The sequence below is a fragment of the Metopolophium dirhodum genome, chromosome 1 (assembly GCF_019925205.1).
Source record: "Metopolophium dirhodum isolate CAU chromosome 1, ASM1992520v1, whole genome shotgun sequence".
NCBI classification, from domain to species: domain Eukaryota; kingdom Metazoa; phylum Arthropoda; class Insecta; order Hemiptera; family Aphididae; genus Metopolophium; species Metopolophium dirhodum.
This window is the reverse complement of record NC_083560.1, coordinates 142593441-142609812: the sequence shown is the minus strand read 5'-3', so window position 1 is coordinate 142609812 and position 16372 is coordinate 142593441. Positions and strand designations below refer to the sequence as shown.

The 16372-nt window shown below is 28.9% G+C and overlaps 4 protein-coding genes across 4 annotated transcripts; 1 reads left to right on the top strand and 3 right to left on the bottom strand.

Annotated features, from left to right (window-relative positions):
• Positions 1-519: 519 nt before the first annotated feature.
• LOC132932968 (uncharacterized) lies at positions 520-1404 on the bottom strand. The gene is made up of 6 exons (XM_060999308.1): positions 1371-1404; positions 1178-1307; positions 1054-1105; positions 839-881; positions 645-774; positions 520-575 (listed from the first exon to the last, which is right to left on the bottom strand). Exons 1-6 carry the CDS (start codon positions 1371-1373, stop codon positions 520-522), a joined length of 414 nt encoding a protein of 137 aa, XP_060855291.1. The 5' UTR covers positions 1374-1404.
• Positions 1405-2541: 1137 nt separating this feature from the next.
• On the bottom strand, positions 2542-3343 carry LOC132936225 (uncharacterized). The gene is made up of 5 exons (XM_061002917.1): positions 3219-3343; positions 3095-3146; positions 2880-2922; positions 2686-2815; positions 2542-2616 (listed from the first exon to the last, which is right to left on the bottom strand). Exons 3-5 carry the CDS (start codon positions 2916-2918, stop codon positions 2561-2563), a joined length of 225 nt encoding a protein of 74 aa, XP_060858900.1. The 5' UTR covers positions 2919-2922; positions 3095-3146; positions 3219-3343; the 3' UTR covers positions 2542-2560.
• A 236-nt stretch (positions 3344-3579) lies between these two features.
• LOC132932967 (uncharacterized) lies at positions 3580-15975 on the bottom strand. Its single transcript, XM_060999307.1, has 10 exons — positions 15644-15975; positions 4933-4975; positions 4742-4871; positions 4623-4674; positions 4431-4473; positions 4238-4367; positions 4114-4165; positions 3899-3941; positions 3705-3834; positions 3580-3635 (listed from the first exon to the last, which is right to left on the bottom strand). Exons 2-10 carry the CDS (start codon positions 4933-4935, stop codon positions 3580-3582), a joined length of 639 nt encoding a protein of 212 aa, XP_060855290.1. The 5' UTR covers positions 4936-4975; positions 15644-15975.
• LOC132932965 (uncharacterized) lies at positions 7983-9425 on the top strand. Its single transcript, XM_060999306.1, has 3 exons — positions 7983-8134; positions 8526-8815; positions 8863-9425. Exons 1-3 carry the CDS (start codon positions 7983-7985, stop codon positions 9423-9425), a joined length of 1005 nt encoding a protein of 334 aa, XP_060855289.1.
• Positions 15976-16372: the final 397 nt, after the last annotated feature.

The following is a 16372-nucleotide window of genomic DNA, read 5'->3' as shown; positions in this document are numbered from 1 at the left end:
CATAGATACTTACAAAGAGCCATCTTCAGAGGCATCACCAAAAGGAATCCTTCTTGTCAATTCATCTAAATATATAAACCAAGACATTAACCAATAATCAAATAATGACATCATAGCAGTAATATTCAGAGACAGACCTTTGTTTAAATTAGAATCCCTTGTTTCGTTTTTATTCAAATGCTGGTAATTGTCATGAAGTACCTCATCGTACAACTTATCAAAATTCAATGTAGCTTTATCATTAATCGCACCTTCTTCATTTTGTACCTAAAGCCAACATTACAGTCTTATGAATAACTGATATTTTTTTTATTTTAATGTCAAAACAAACCATTTGTTTATCTCCCTTCTTTTTCTTCTTCTTCTTTTTAAATCTACAGTTGGCCATAAAAAAATACAAAACCACACATAAAAATATTTCAATATACAGGTTATATAAAATTAATTAAGTTATTTATCATTAATTGTACAATAAATAAAAATAAGATCATTTAAAGCATCTTTAGCTTTCACAGATACTTACAAAGAGCCATCTGCAGAGGCATCGTCAATAGGAACTCTTTGTGTCCATTCATCTAAATATATAAACCAACACATTAATCAATAATCAAATAATATCATAGCAATAATAAACAGAGAAAGACCTTCATTTAAATTATAACCCCTTGCTTCGTTTTTATTCAAATGCTGGTAATTGGCATGAAAGGACTCAACATAAAACTTCTCTACATTCATTGGAGCTTTTTTGTGTATTGAATCTTCATAATATTGTACCTAGAGCCAACATAACAATCTTATAGAAAACTAATATTTTTTTTATTTTTATGTCAAAACAAACCATTTGTTTATCTCCCTTCTTTATCTTCTTCTTTTTCATAACCCTACAGTTGGCCATAAAAAAATACAATACCACACATACAAATATTGCAATATACAGGTTATATAAAATTAATTAAGTTATTTATCATTAATTGTACAATACATAAGATCATTAAAAGCAGACGGAGACAACAAATATCTGTGTAGCGTCCTCTTACTTTCATAGATACTTACAAAGAGCCATCTTCAGAGGCATCACCAAAAGGAATCCTTCTTGTCAATTCATCTAAATATATAAACCAACACATTAATCAATAATCAAATAATGACATCATAGCAGTAATATTCAGAGACAGACCTTTGTTTAAATTAGAATCCCTTGTTTCGTTTTTATTCAAATGCTGGTAATTGTCATGAAGTACCTCATCGTACAACTTATCAAAATTCAATGTAGCTTTATCATTAATCGCACCTTCTTCATTTTGTACCTAAAGCCAACATTACAGTCTTATGAATAACTGATATTTTTTTATTTTAATGTCAAAACAAACCATTTGTTTATCTCCCTTCTTTTTCTTCTTCTTCTTTTTAAATCTACAGTTGGCCATAAAAAAATACAATACCACACATAAAAATATTTCAATATACAGGTTATATAAAATTAATTAAGTTATTTATCATTAATTGTACAATAAATAAAAATAAGATCATTTAAAGCATCTTTAGCTTTCACAGATACTTACAAAGAGCCATCTGCAGAGGCATCGTCAATAGGAACTCTTTGTGTCCATTCATCTAAATATATAAACCAACACATTAATCAATAATATCATAGCAATAATAAACAGAGAAAGACCTTTGTTTAAATTAGAATCCCTTTTTTCGTTTTTATTCAAATGCTGGTAATTGTCATGAAGTACCTCATCGTACAACTTATCAAAATTCAATGTAGCTTTATCATTAATCGCACCTTCTTCATTTTGTACCTAAAGCCAACATTACAGTCTTATGAATAACTGATATTTTTTTATTTTAATGTCAAAACAAACCATTTGTTTATCTCCCTTCTTTTTCTTCTTCTTCTTTTTAAATCTACAGTTGGCCATAAAAAAAGACAATACCACACATAAAAATATTTCAATATACAGGTTATATAAAATTAATTAAGTTATTTATCATTAATTGTACAATAAATAAAAATAAGATCATTTAAAGCATCTTTAGCTTTCACAGATACTAACAAAGAGCCATCTGCAGAGGCATCGTCAATAGGAACTCTTTGTGTCCATTCATCTAAATATATAAACCAACACATTAATCAATAATCAAATAATATCATAGCAATAATAAACAGAGGGACCTTCATTTAAATTATAACCCCTTGTTTCGTTTTTATTCAAATGCTGGTAATTGTCATGAAGTACCTCATCGTACAACTTATCAAAATTCAATGTAGCTTTATCATTAATCGCACCTTCTTCATTTTGTACCTAAAGCCAACATTACAGTCTTATGAATAACTGATATTTTTTTATTTTAATGTCAAAACAAACCATTTGTTTATCTCCCTTCTTTTTCTTCTTCTTCTTTTTAAATCTACAGTTGGCCATAAAAAAATACAATACCACACATAAAAATATTTCAATATACAGGTTATATAAAATTAATTAAGTTATTTATCATTAATTGTACAATAAATAAAAATAAGATCATTTAAAGCATCTTTAGCTTTCACAGATACTTACAAAGAGCCATCTGCAGAGGCATCGTCAATAGGAACTCTTTGTGTCCATTCATCTAAATATATAAACCAACACATTAATCAATAATCAAATAATATCATAGCAATAATAAACAGAGAAAGACCTTCATTTAAATTATAACCCCTTGTTTTGTTTTTATTCAAATGCTGGTAATTGGCATGAAAGGACTCAACATAAAACTTCTCTACATTCATTGGAGCTTTTTTGTGTATTGAATCTTCATAATATTGTACCTAGAGCCAACATAACAATCTTATAGAAAACTAATATTTTTTTTATTTTTATGTCAAAACAAACCATTTGTTTATCTCCCTTCTTTATCTTCTTCTTTTTCATAACCCTACAGTTGGCCATAAAAAAATACAATACCACACATAAAAATATTGCAATATACAGGTTATATAAAATTAATTAAGTTATTTATCATTAATTGTACAATACATAAGATCATTTAAAGCAGACGGAGACAACAAATATCTGTGTATCGTCCTCTTACTTTCATAGATACTTACAAAGAGCCATCTTCAGAGGCATCACCAAAAGGAATCCTTCTTGTCAATTCATCTAAATATATAAACCAACACATTAATCAATAATCAAATAATGACATCATAGCAGTAATATTCAGAGACAGACCTTTGTTTAAATTAGAATCCCTTGTTTCGTTTTTATTCAAATGCTGGTAATTGTCATGAAGTACCTCATCGTACAACTTATCAAAATTCAATGTAGCTTTATCATTAATCGCACCTTCTTCATTTTGTACCTAAAGCCAACATTACAGTCTTATGAATAACTGATATTTTTTTATTTTAATGTCAGAACAAACCATTTGTTTATCTCCCTTCTTTTTCTTCTTCTTCTTTTTAAATCTACAGTTGGCCATAAAAAAATATTTCAATATACAGGTTATATAAAATTAATTAAGTTATTTATCATTAATTGTACAATAAATAAAAATAAGATCATTTAAAGCATCTTTAGCTTTCACAGATACTTACAAAGAGCCATCTGCAGAGGCATCGTCAATAGGAACTCTTTGTGTCCATTCATCTAAATATATAAACCAACACATTAATCAATAATCAAATAATATCATAGCAATAATAAACAGAGAAAGACCTTCATTTAAATTATAACCCCTTGTTTCGTTTTTATTCAAATGCTGGTAATTGGCATGAAAGGACTCAACATAAAACTTCTCTACATTCATTGGAGCTTTTTTGTGTATTGAATCTTCATAATATTGTACCTAGAGCCAACATAACAATCTTATAGAAAACTAATATTTTTTTTATTTTTATGTCAAAACAAACCATTTGTTTATCTCCCTTCTTTATCTTCTTCTTTTTCATAACCCTACAGTTGGCCATTAAAAAATACAATACCACACATAAAAATATTGCAATATACAGGTTATATAAAATTAATTAAGTTATTTATCATTAATTGTACAATACATAAGATCATTTAAAGCAGACGGAGACAACAAATATCTGTGTAGCGTCCTCTTACTTTCATAGATACTTACAAAGAGCCATCTTCAGAGGCATCACCAAAAGGAATCCTTCTTGTCAATTCATCTAAATATATAAACCAACACATTAATCAATAATCAAATAATGACATCATAGCAGTAATATTCAGAGACAGACCTTTGTTTAAATTAGAATCCCTTATTTCGTTTTTATTCAAATGCTGGTAATTGTCATGAAGTACCTCATCGTACAACTTATCAAAATTCAATGTAGCTTTATCATTAATCGCACCTTCTTCATTTTGTACCTAAAGCCAACATTACAGTCTTATGAATAACTGATATTTTTTTATTTTAATGTCAAAACAAACCATTTGTTTATCTCCCTTCTTTTTCTTCTTCTTCTTTTTAAATCTACAGTTGGCCATAAAAAAAGACAATACCACACATAAAAATATTTCAATATACAGGTTATATAAAATTAATTAAGTTATTTATCATTAATTGTACAATAAATAAAAATAAGATCATTTAAAGCATCTTTAGCTTTCACAGATACTAACAAAGAGCCATCTGCAGAGGCATCGTCAATAGGAACTCTTTGTGTCCATTCATCTAAATATATAAACCAACACATTAATCAATAATCAAATAATATCATAGCAATAATAAACAGAGGGACCTTCATTTAAATTATAACCCCTTGTTTCGTTTTTATTCAAATGCTGGTAATTGGCATGAATGGGCTCATCATAAAACTTCTCTACATTCATAGTAGCTTTTTTGTGTTTTGAATCTTCATAATTTTGTACCTAAAGACAACATAACAGTCTTAAACATATCTAATATTCTTTATTTAAATGTCAAACAAACCATTTTGTTATCTCCTTTTCTTTTCTTCTTCTTTTTTTTAAATCTACAATTATTGGCCACAATAAATATAATATCACACATAAAAATATTTTAATAGACAGGCTATACAAAATTGAATTAAATAAAATTGAATATTTAATTTTATCAATTTTTTGATCCAAAGATAACATAACAATAAAACAGTTTCATACTAATTGTGTCCATAAGTCAATATGGTCGATAATATTATACAAATACCTTCTAGCTATATAAATAATTGTCTTTAACATACCATACATTTTAAATTGGACGAAAAGGTGCTAGGCACTAGTTATACGTCATGAGCCCAATTAACAAGTCATAATTAGTGGGCAAATTAACCAAAATTGAATTTGATGAAAGAAAATCATTTTTCACATTAAAGAATATTTTAGAATTATATTGGAGATTGTTTTATTGTTTCATATGTGATTGAATACAAATAATTTATCAGAGAAAATGTTGTTATAATATGTATAGGTAAATAGTAAATATAAACATAAATTATTTGAAGTAAAAAAAACATATTTTCTGTATATTTAAGAGGTTTAAGGACAATTAAGAGAACATGTTAAGTTTTTTTTAGAGCATATTAGAATCATATTTTAAGCTTTTAAGAACCTAGAAATTCGCTCTTGTGTTATAAATAATAGTAAAACTAGTTTTAATGTTACATGGACTTTTATGATGAGCTTAAGCAGCAGTCCTTTGTTGTTTTGTTTTATTATTGATAATAATGAACAATAATTAAAACAGGTATTTAAATGTTTGTAAAAGACATACAAAACTAAATCTCTACTCACTAACAGTTACTGAGTAACTCATTATGTATACCGGGGGGTTATTTTATTTTTTTTTTTTATATTGGTTAAGCATCAACTACATAGGTTATTAGCTTACAGGTGTTAATTTCTACATTAAATATTATATGTTATTGTACAATTCAATTTTTTTTTTAAATAATGAATTATTATGCTATGAAAGTTTGAAAATGGACCAATTGCTTCGTACAGGTTGTCTGGGATGTTGAGATCTTTTCTGGCTTCGTTGAAGTTTGAGCGGAGGTATTTTTATATTTAAAATAAATACTAAATTATTTCATTAGAAAAAATATCTATTAAATGATGACACAACACAATTAAAAATATAATAATTATGTTATATTCCATCAGTAAAATGTACAATTTATATTTGGAAAAACACGAACAAACCATTTTAGAAAAATTAAAAAACGGGGAAAAAGTTAAACCTATTGTGAAATACGAGTTATTTTCAGATTATTTTATTAAGAAATTTAATTTGTCATTTGGTAACCCAAAATCTGATACCTGTCAGACCTGTGATCGTCTACAGAATTTGATAAACGCAGAAATCGACCAAGAAATAAAATTATCGCTTATTGAAGAAAAAGAAATGCATAAAAAAAAGCTGATATATTTTATTCTGATCTTAAAAAGTTATCCCTGGAAACAAAAGAAAATCCTAAAATGGAAGTATTATCTTTCGACTACCAGCAAAATATGCCACTCTCTCCCGTACCATGTGGCGACGTTTTTTACAATAGACAAATCTGGTCCTATAACTTTTGTATAAAAATCATATTTTTTCATGTATGACGAATCGATTGCAAAAAAGATCCAAAATGAAGTGATAAGTTTTATTCATTACTATTTAGAAAATCTACTTCAACAAGGAGTGAAAACCCTTTATCTTTTTTCTGAGAACTGTTCTTCGCAAAATAAAAATAATGCAATAATTCAATACCTCTACTCTGTAATACGGTATAAAGCGTTTGGCTTAGAGACTATAACACAAAGGTATCCTGAGCCAGGACAGTTTCCTTCCGTGCGATCGTTGTTTTGGATTAATAGAACAGAAAAAACGAAAAATAGAACGAGTATTTTTGCCACAAACACATCAAGCCATAGTAAAAGAAACCAACCCAAACAAATTTTACGTCATCAACGTGACTCAAAATATGATTTTGAATTTCTTCGAGTATTTTAAACCATTTTTTTAAAAGTACATCACAAACTCAAAAAAAGATAAAATTTTCTATTATGTCTTATCGCCAGATAGATTATTTAATAGACGGATTATTTTGTAGTATTTCTGCAAATTCTACTGGTAAAGAGCATTACATACTTCATAAAATTGACAATAAAAGCCCAATTGAAAATATTCCAATGCTGTATCATAGAGCACTTGAAATTAAAGCAGCTAAGTTAAAAGACGTTCAGAAACTAGCTGTGAAATATGTACCACCTGAACATGTGGTTCTACAGACAGTTTGAAGACAATACAGATAATAATCCTGATCTATCTGATTATGAATATTGATGACATTATTTTTTATTAATATTTTTATGTAACTCAAGCAAAAAAAAAAAAAATAAATAGGAAAGGGAACCCTGTTATTATACTATTATTATTACTTTTGATAAACATAAGATTTTGTTTTGTTGTTAAGGTATTGTTATGTTAAATTATTTATATGACTAATTTTGTTAAAAAGTTTTTATGATTTTTTGTTATACATAAATATTACATTTTAAAAAATAACAAAGAAAGGGAATCCTGTTATTATACTATTATTATTACTTTTGACAAACATTAGATTATGTTTTATTGATAAGATATTATTTTGTTAAATTATTTATATGGCTAATTTTGTTTAAAAGTTTTTATTATTTTTTGTTATACAAAAATATTGAATTTTAAGAAATAACAAGGAAAGGGAATCCTGTTATTATACTATTATCATTACTTTTGACAAACATAAAATTTTGTTTTGTTGTTGTGAATTTAATCAGTTTTTATGCCACTTGTTTTGTTATAATTCAATTTAAAACACAAGGCACTGTTTTATTATATTTCAAAGTAGAAAAATTAAAATTTCAATTTTTTGAGCAAATTTTTTTTAAATTTCTATTAGTATACCCTCAAAAAACAACGTTTGGCGCAATAACCAGATAATTCCATACATTTCTTAACTTTGGACAACTTTTAAGTCCATGGTATTATTTTTCATCATGGTAATTATAGAAAAATGTAATTGTAATTGCTTAAGTATTGATTATCATGGAATAAAACTGTTTTTTATCAGCCCTGAACAATTTCAAAAAGTGGATTTACCTGGTTGTTGTTCCAAGCCCTTCAATTCGTTGCCATCTAAGCTTTTAAAGTAAGTATTAATAAATACAATTCGTTATGAAATACTAAATTGCCAAACACTATATTATACTTGTTTTTAACCCAGTGTTTGGCTAAAACTGCCAAACTTTGGTACTTGGTGAACCCGGTTTTTGGCAATTTCATTTATGATTTTATAATTTTAATAATAATTGTTTGTGGTAGATTGTCAAAACAAATGGTGGTATTTACTATGTTGGTTCGATTTTATAATTACCTTTAGGTAGATTCAAACTAAAAACTTAGATTAATTTAACAAAATGGCTTCAAAAACCAAAATTAAAGTATGACATAGAAGATACGAAAAAGGCTGTTTCTGCTGTCAATTAAAAAGAAAAAAACGTGTACCAAGCTAGCAAATTGTATCAAGTTCCCCGGTCCAGTTTACAGAACATTGTTGATGGAAAAGCTACACTAGGAAATACAAAATTTGGACCTAAACCTGCTCTTAGTGATTATGAGCCACTTTTGGTGCATTGGATAGAAGCAATGAGCCAACGTGGATTTCCAATAATCAAACAAAATTTATTAGTTTCAATTGGGAAGATGGCAAAGGAAATGGGTGTTGATCAGTTGTTTAATGGAAACCCAGGGAAGAAATGGTTCAAACTCTTCATGAAAAGAAATCCAAGTATAGCCAAAAGAACTGTCCAAAAAGTTACTAAATCAAGAAGTTTGGTTACAAAAACACACATATTAAATTGGTTCAAAATGTCCAAGACTTTTTAATTGAAAATAATTTGATGGACATTCTTGAAAATCCGTCAAGGATTTTCAATACTGACGAGTCTGGATTCATGCTTTGTCCAAAAGGGGAAAAAGTACTTTGTATGAGGGGAGAAAAGAATGTTTATGAAGTTTGTGGAAACAATGATAAACAGCAGATTACAGTATTGGTGAATATTTCTGCAGATGGGGTAGTGGCTCCTACCATGTTGGTTTTCTATGGAAAACAAATGCCAAAAGGCATAGCAAAAACAATACTAAGTGACTGGTTCATGGCAGTTAGTGCCAAAGGATGGATAACTGGAGAGACATTTTTTGAAAATGTGGCCAACGTATTTTATTCATGTTTGATGGAAAAGAAAATACAACTACCTGTCATTCTATTTTTAGATGGTCATGTGTCTCATCTGACATATCATCTTAGCATGTTCTACAAGGATAAAGGGATTCATATTATAGCTTTTTACCCTAACTCAACTCACATACAACAGCCTTTGGATGGGTTCATGGACAGATCCCCGTTACCGTTTCCCCGTCAAGTTATTTTCCCCGTTTGATATTTCCCCTTAAAAGAAGTCCATACTGTATATGTGTATATATCTTATAATTGCACCCGGTATATGAACAAACTATTTATTTTTGTTGCTTAATCTATAAATATTCTTATGGTTTTAATAAAATAGTTTACACTTGTACCCATAAAGGTAATAAGATCAGTACCCAGTACACGACCAAATCTAACAATTAAATTGAAATAATTGAACAGTTTGTCGATAACCGTCGTGTCGTTATATCATCGCGATCGTGTTCGATTATATTCGTATTAGGTACCATACAAATTTTTTCCAGTTAAATTCAAGTTATTTTTTTATTACTAGAAAATGACTTCCATAAAAAGTACTAAAGGTCAAGATTTATTAGTACATGAGGAATTTATTTTTGAAAAGGACTATACGAATGAAACAAACGAAAAGACCTATTGGAAATGTATTAAATATAATACGTACAAGTGTACAGGACGGGCACATACAAAAAATACTTAAGTTGTTCTGCACAAAGACACTCACAATTACACACCAGACGTAACAGAAATTAGTGCTGAAGATGATTTAATAAAGGTTAATTTATCGTATAAGATGAATGTCAAATAATAATACACTTAACTGCCAATTACTGGTGCCGTTACCCTAAATAATATACATTATTTTATATGTTTTTATATAAACGACAAAACTTCAGGAGTAATGTACAAAAATCAATTTGACAATGAATGGGAAAAATGTTCATAATAATCTATATATTTTATTTTTTAGTTTATATATATGTCAAAGAAAAAAGATAACATTTCAAGGTTTGAATTTAAATCATATTATTAGTAGTACGTTTTAAAATCATAAATGTGAATTAGAATCAAATACACATTGTATCATTTTGTACTTTTATACAATTTTTAAAAAATTATTTTATTTATTAAGTACAATATAATAAAATATAATAATTTTAATATGATGTTGCTTTCGGAAACAATTAGAAAAATGTCTAAATTTTAAAAAACTTCAGCTGTAGACATTATGGCACATATATTAACTGATTTTGTTTATTTAGGGAGGTAAAATCCCCAGATTCAGGTAGATTAATCAAAAATTGTATTAACTACATGAATAAAATAATTTAATTTAATTCTAACTATTAATGCAATTATGTTTTTTAAATGTACAATACTGCCGTGCTAAGCCAAAAAAGGGTATCTCCAATTTTGGTCAAAATGATTTTATTGGGTAAATGGGTTTATTAATTGTCTAAAACATATGTTTAAATTAGTAACTTTAAGGGTATGTCCATAAATATTCACAAAACAGAAGCATTTTCACAGTAAATCCTAATAATTAGCAAAAATAGGGTATGTGACATGAAAATTATTGGAGTTACGTGAAAAAAGCTTATTTTTACATTGATTTTGAAAATAGTATTTCCTATCTCCATAATATTACCAGACATTTTGTATCTGGTATAAATTATAATGATAAGTATTTAATTCTAATTTCTAGTGATAGGTACATCAATCCTAAGATAAAAATATATAGTTACAAGTTATAACTACAACATATTATGTTGGTAACACTATATTTGAGTTATAATATTTTTATAATATTTATATTTGGTGCAGTTTAATACCAGAAATAGAAATAAAATATTATTATGTGATAAGGTACGTAGTTTTTCGATTTTCCTGCTTGTTAGTTGATCGATGAAATTTGTCTAGTTCTTTAAACTCGTATAATTGTTTAAATATATTATTATAATCTAACGACAATCCTCAAGTATACATAAAATGAATAGTCGTACAAAGAAAATGTTGAATATGACCACAGAGCACCGAGTTCCAACTAAAGATGTAAGTATCTATTTAATTTACTCAATTCATAAATTAATATAAGTAGGTACCTAATATTAACATTAACAATATTATGCGTTGTAGAGTGTAGACTGTGCATATGCAAATCATAAAGTTATGGTATTCGACCCATATTGTTTACAAAATGTACCTCGAAACAACTCTATAAATTGACAAAAATAATATATTAAATGAAGTAGTACTACAGGAGAAGCAAAATATATTATTTGAAGTAGAACAAAAGAAGCAAAATGATGTATTATTACCTGCTTCATATTCCATAACAAATGAGGTAATTAATTATTAATCTTTCTTAATTTTAAATTTTACAGATTTTCCTACTTAAATTTTCCATACATTTAACATTTTTAACTACCTACCTATGTATGAATTATGTTTTTTTTCACAGGTAGTGTCATCTATCATGATAATTCATATAGTTCTGGAAGTGACAAATATGAGAATCAAATCTTACCTCAAAATAACTACCTATGTAGTTGACCAAAATATATCATATGAAGTAGAACTGGAGAATCAAAGTACATTATTTGAAGTAGAACAAGAGAACCAAAATGATGTATTATTACATGCATCATATTCCAAAAGAGATAAGGTAATTAACTAACCTTTCTTAATTTTAGATTTTACAGATTTTCCTATTTACAATTTCTATACATTTAACATTTTTAACTACCTATGTCTAAAATATGTTTTTTTTCACAGAGTAGTGTCATCTTTCATGATAATTCATATAGTTCTAGAAGTGACAAATATGAGAATCAAATCTTACCTCAAAATAACTACCTATGTAGTTGACCAAAATATATCATATGAAGTAGAACTGGAGAATCAAAGTACATTATTTGAAGTAGAACAAGAGAACCAAAATGATGTATTATTACATGCATCATATTCCAAAAGAGATAAGGTAATTAACTAACCTTTCTTAATTTTAGATTTTACATTTAATATTTTAAGTATGTAGGTATAAACATTTTTTTTCTTTCACAGAATAGTGCCATCGATGATGATAATTCATATATTTCTGGGAGTGACGAATATGAAATTCAATTTGGTTATAACAATAGAAATGAGTATAACAATTTAACACAGAATAGTATCATTGATCATATTTCTGAAAGTGAGGATGAGTATAAGTTGGGTAGTAGCAATGAAAATGAGCACAACAATTTAACAAAAAAAGGGACAAAAAGGAAACGCAATAAATATCTGACCAGTATCAGAGAACGAAATCAAATTAAATTTCAGAAAAAAGTTGAGAAACCCAATTTGAAACCCCCCTGTATTTCATGTAAAAAAAATTGTATTACACTGATACCTGAAATGTTAAGACTTAAAATTAATAAACAGTTTTGGAGTGTGTCCAAAGATGAACAAAGGATGTATGTAATTATTTCAGTTGAACGAAGAGATGTGAACCGTAGAAGAGGACATGATGAAATAAGAAAAAAATGGTCTTTTTATTATACCCTTACAAATTTGGATGGCATTAAAGTATATGTCTGTAAATTATTTTACCTTGCAACATTGGGCTTTTCATCAAAAAATGATTATTTTATTCAAAATATATGCTCAAATATGACTGAAAAAAGTGTAATCGTGTCTCCTTTAAATAAAATAACTAGAACTGCATGGAACAAATGTGATTTAGAACCGATAAAGGAACACATTAATTTATTCAACCTAACAGTGGCTCATTATAGGAGGGAACATGCTCCCAACAGGAAATACTTGCCAAATGAAATCAATGCGACCTACATGTATTCTGATTTTAAAGAAAAAAATCCAGCCATTAAATTTTCATATGATGTCTATAGAAGAACATTAAGGAAAAAGCATATATCTTTTACCAAACTAGGCCATGAGGAGTGTAAACTTTGTGAATTATTTGATCAACATGATTCAACTGCCAGAAAACAAACATTAAATGAACAGTATAATATTTGTGATATTTGCAAAATATACACTTTGCAATTGGAAAAATATATAAATGCTCGGGCTAAGTATGAGAGCCATGTCGTTCAAAAAAAGAAAGGTTATAAAAACTTAGATAAATTCTATTAAAATTCTATTAATAATATAGCTAAATGTATTTTTTATTATTTTCACAGATGATGCAATTTATGTATCAGCTGACTTACAAAAAGTTATTATGTTACCTAGAATGGAAAACTTTAAGGCAGCTATTTTTACTAAAAGGGTCATTGCTTTTAATGAAAGTTTTTTACCGATTGGCCCCAAAGGATGTATTAAGCCATTAGCAATAATATGGCACGAAGGTATACAAGGAAGAAAACAAGAAGATTTAACAAGTTGTTTTCATGCATTTTTTTTACACTTCAAAGACTTGAAAAAAATAACAATTTGGCTAGATAACTGTTCAGCTCAAAACAAAATTTGGTGCTTTCTTACATTCTTAGTTCAAATAACTAATTCTCAAGATATCCTGGCTCTAGAAATTAGTTTATTTTATTTCCAGCCCGGGCATAGTTTTATGTCTGCCGACCATTTTCACCACCAGGTTGAGTTGGCTATGAAAAAAATTGGAAAAATTATATGATTATTCTGATTTTGAACAATGTATCAAATCAGCTAACAAAGGTTTTGTTGATGCCAAAGTCATGAGAGTAGAAGACTTTTTTGATTACAAATCAGAATGTTCAGTATACAAATTAAACAAAAAATTAGACCTATGTTAAATGACATAGTTCATATTAAAGCCGAAAGAGGATTGAATTACTTAATGTATTCCACTACTTATGATGATTATTCACCACTTCAAAAACTTGATTTTCTTAAGCAATCCACTTTAAAAAAAGGCATTGAACAACCACTACAAAAAGTAAGCCCAAGAGGAATCCATCCTTCAAAAAAACAAAGTATTATCCAAGTTCTATTGCCTTTAATGCCACAAAATCGGAGGAAGTTTTGGTTGGATTTTCCTACTTCAGAAACAGCAAATGACCTATATGAAGAAGGAGACAGATTTATATGTATTTATTTTTGCTAAGTTTTATATATTGACATATAAGTGTAGATAAGATTGTTATTTTTAAATATTTTTAGGTCCCTATATATTTGTTTTTATTAAAACTAACTTATATACATTTGTCAAGGAAGACATTTAAAGAAATTTTGTTTTATTATTTAAAATTTTTTCTTTTAGATTAATATTAAAGTTTTTCATATGGGTTTCAAAATATTTGGTATTATTCAATGCATAAATTATAATTTGTTAAATACTGGTTGGAGTTATTGTATTTAATATCTTGAATAAATCTTTAATTTTTAAAGTAAATCACAGTAACTCCAGTATAGCGGATTTACTGTTTTTTAGCTTCTTATTCCGATTAGAAGTTTAAGGTTAAGTCCATTATCTAGTCCATTATCTTATACTTAGAGTTATGTTAGACAATTAAAAATATCACCAATCAATTCTATGGATAATATTTAGTATATTGAAAAAAAAAATTGTCAACAAAGATTTAAGGAACAGTGCATGAGTTCATTACATTTCAACTTGTTATGTAATTTTACCAACATTTCAATATTTGGAGATACCCTTTTGAGGGTTAAGGCGGCAGAATATGTATCTATTAAATTTCTAAAATAAAATTACAAATATTTTTAAATGTTTGAAACATTCTATATTTGAAATAAAAACATTTAAAAATATGTCTTAGCTGTGGAGGTAAAACTGTAGTTCAGAGCACTCACAAGCCCGACAACAATTGTGTGGGTACGATATTATTACGATAAACAATCGACAATTATTTAGCCCTATAATACAATTTACGGGACAGAAACGAACGCTTGCATCTCCCCGGGTACAATCGAGTGTCGGCCATTATAGACACATCAGATTATTATTATTATAGTCACCGATATCATATATCATAATAAATATAATAAAGCACACGATAAGTCCACTGTTATTCCGATAGGACGTGGAACGGAAACGTCCGTTTCCGGTGTTTACACAAGGTGTACTCAAAAACCATTAACGGAGAACGCGTGTGATTCGGGAAAATCGATGGTGCGGGCGCAATAAATCGTTCACCCCCCTGCCCACACGAAAACTATAGGTCTTACACCATTCACCGCCCAATTGGGCTGTCGTGCGGGCCCACCGATTTTGTGGCGGTGGGCCATATACATGTACCTATTATAATAGTTACGTAAATGGGTACCAACCGTTTTTCGCGCGCCCAAACGACGCCGAAAATAGAAGGCATCCAGGCGATCTATGTCGCCCTTAAAGCGGTAGAGATGAAGAACACGGTGAGAATATAGAGGAAAACCATTATTATTCATAAACATACGGAAGAGATAATACAAAAAATTAAGAGAACAGTCTACCTTGTGTGCTGCGTTTTTCCAAATGATTTTGAGCGCACGATGGCGAAAATATTGAGTGCGTTGAAGTGAGTGACGGTGAACGAGGAGGAACGACGGAATGCGGCAGATATATTGTTTCCCTGAGAAAAGTCGAATTATATCTCTCACGGAGCAAAAACGGTGTCGTAAACACAAATCGGGACACTGGTGGGAAAAACTGAGAACGGAACAAAGGCGAGATAAACACCACGAAAATATGTGCGCGGAGCTTAACGGTACTATGGTAGAAAAATAAAGGTCACCGATCACTGAAGAACCTCCGCCGCGCTGCAGTCGTCAATCGCGTTGCACGACCGCTCTACAGTCGACCGTTGGCGAATAGGGAGCCAGAGCTAGCGCGCGCGTCGGTCGATACACGAAACCTCGGCTTAAAGGTATGTTTACACTCGTGCGTTTTTTCTTGCGTTAAGCCGGGTCCACACGATGATAGTTACTCTCGCAAGAGTCGTTTTCGTGATAGTACTATCGAATACTATCGCCGCGTGAACACGTTGGTAGTAACTATCGATCTATCGTGAGAGCAACTCTCGCACTATCATACATGCATGATAGTTGAGAGCTAATCTCGTAAGAGTGATAGTAACTATCACAATGTGGATGCTTACTATCATATTATTTTACTATCGTGGCACTGAGATATCTATCTCAGTGTATTGTAATTATTAATAATATAATATATTTTTATAATTG

Excerpts from the sequence above, each read along its gene's own strand:
- LOC132936225 (XM_061002917.1), bottom strand. The coding sequence starts at position 2,918 with ATGAAAAAGAAGAAGATAAAGAAGGGAGATAAACAAATG. Across the intron at positions 2,816-2,879 it reads AGAAGGGAGATAAACAAATG|GTACAATATTATGAAGATTC; the intron begins GTTTGTTTTGAC and ends TGTTGGCTCTAG. Across the intron at positions 2,617-2,685 it reads GGGTTATAATTTAAATGAAG|ATGAATGGACACAAAGAGTT; the intron begins GTCTTTCTCTGT and ends TTATATATTTAG.
- LOC132932965 (XM_060999306.1), top strand. The coding sequence starts at position 7,983 with ATGGTAATTATAGAAAAATGTAATTGTAATTGCTTAAGTATTGATTAT. Across the intron at positions 8,135-8,525 it reads TTGCCATCTAAGCTTTTAAA|TTTACAGAACATTGTTGATG; the intron begins GTAAGTATTAAT and ends TCCCCGGTCCAG. Across the intron at positions 8,816-8,862 it reads AAAAGTTACTAAATCAAGAA|ACTTTTTAATTGAAAATAAT; the intron begins GTTTGGTTACAA and ends AAAATGTCCAAG.
- LOC132932967 (XM_060999307.1), bottom strand. Across the intron at positions 4,675-4,741 it reads GGGTTATAATTTAAATGAAG|ATGAATGGACACAAAGAGTT; the intron begins GTCCCTCTGTTT and ends TTATATATTTAG. Across the intron at positions 3,942-4,113 it reads GCCTCTGAAGATGGCTCTTT|GGTTATGAAAAAGAAGAAGA; the intron begins GTAAGTATCTAT and ends GGCCAACTGTAG.
- LOC132932968 (XM_060999308.1), bottom strand. Across the intron at positions 882-1,053 it reads GCCTCTGAAGATGGCTCTTT|GGTTATGAAAAAGAAGAAGA; the intron begins GTAAGTATCTAT and ends GGCCAACTGTAG. Across the intron at positions 775-838 it reads AGAAGGGAGATAAACAAATG|GTACAATATTATGAAGATTC; the intron begins GTTTGTTTTGAC and ends TGTTGGCTCTAG.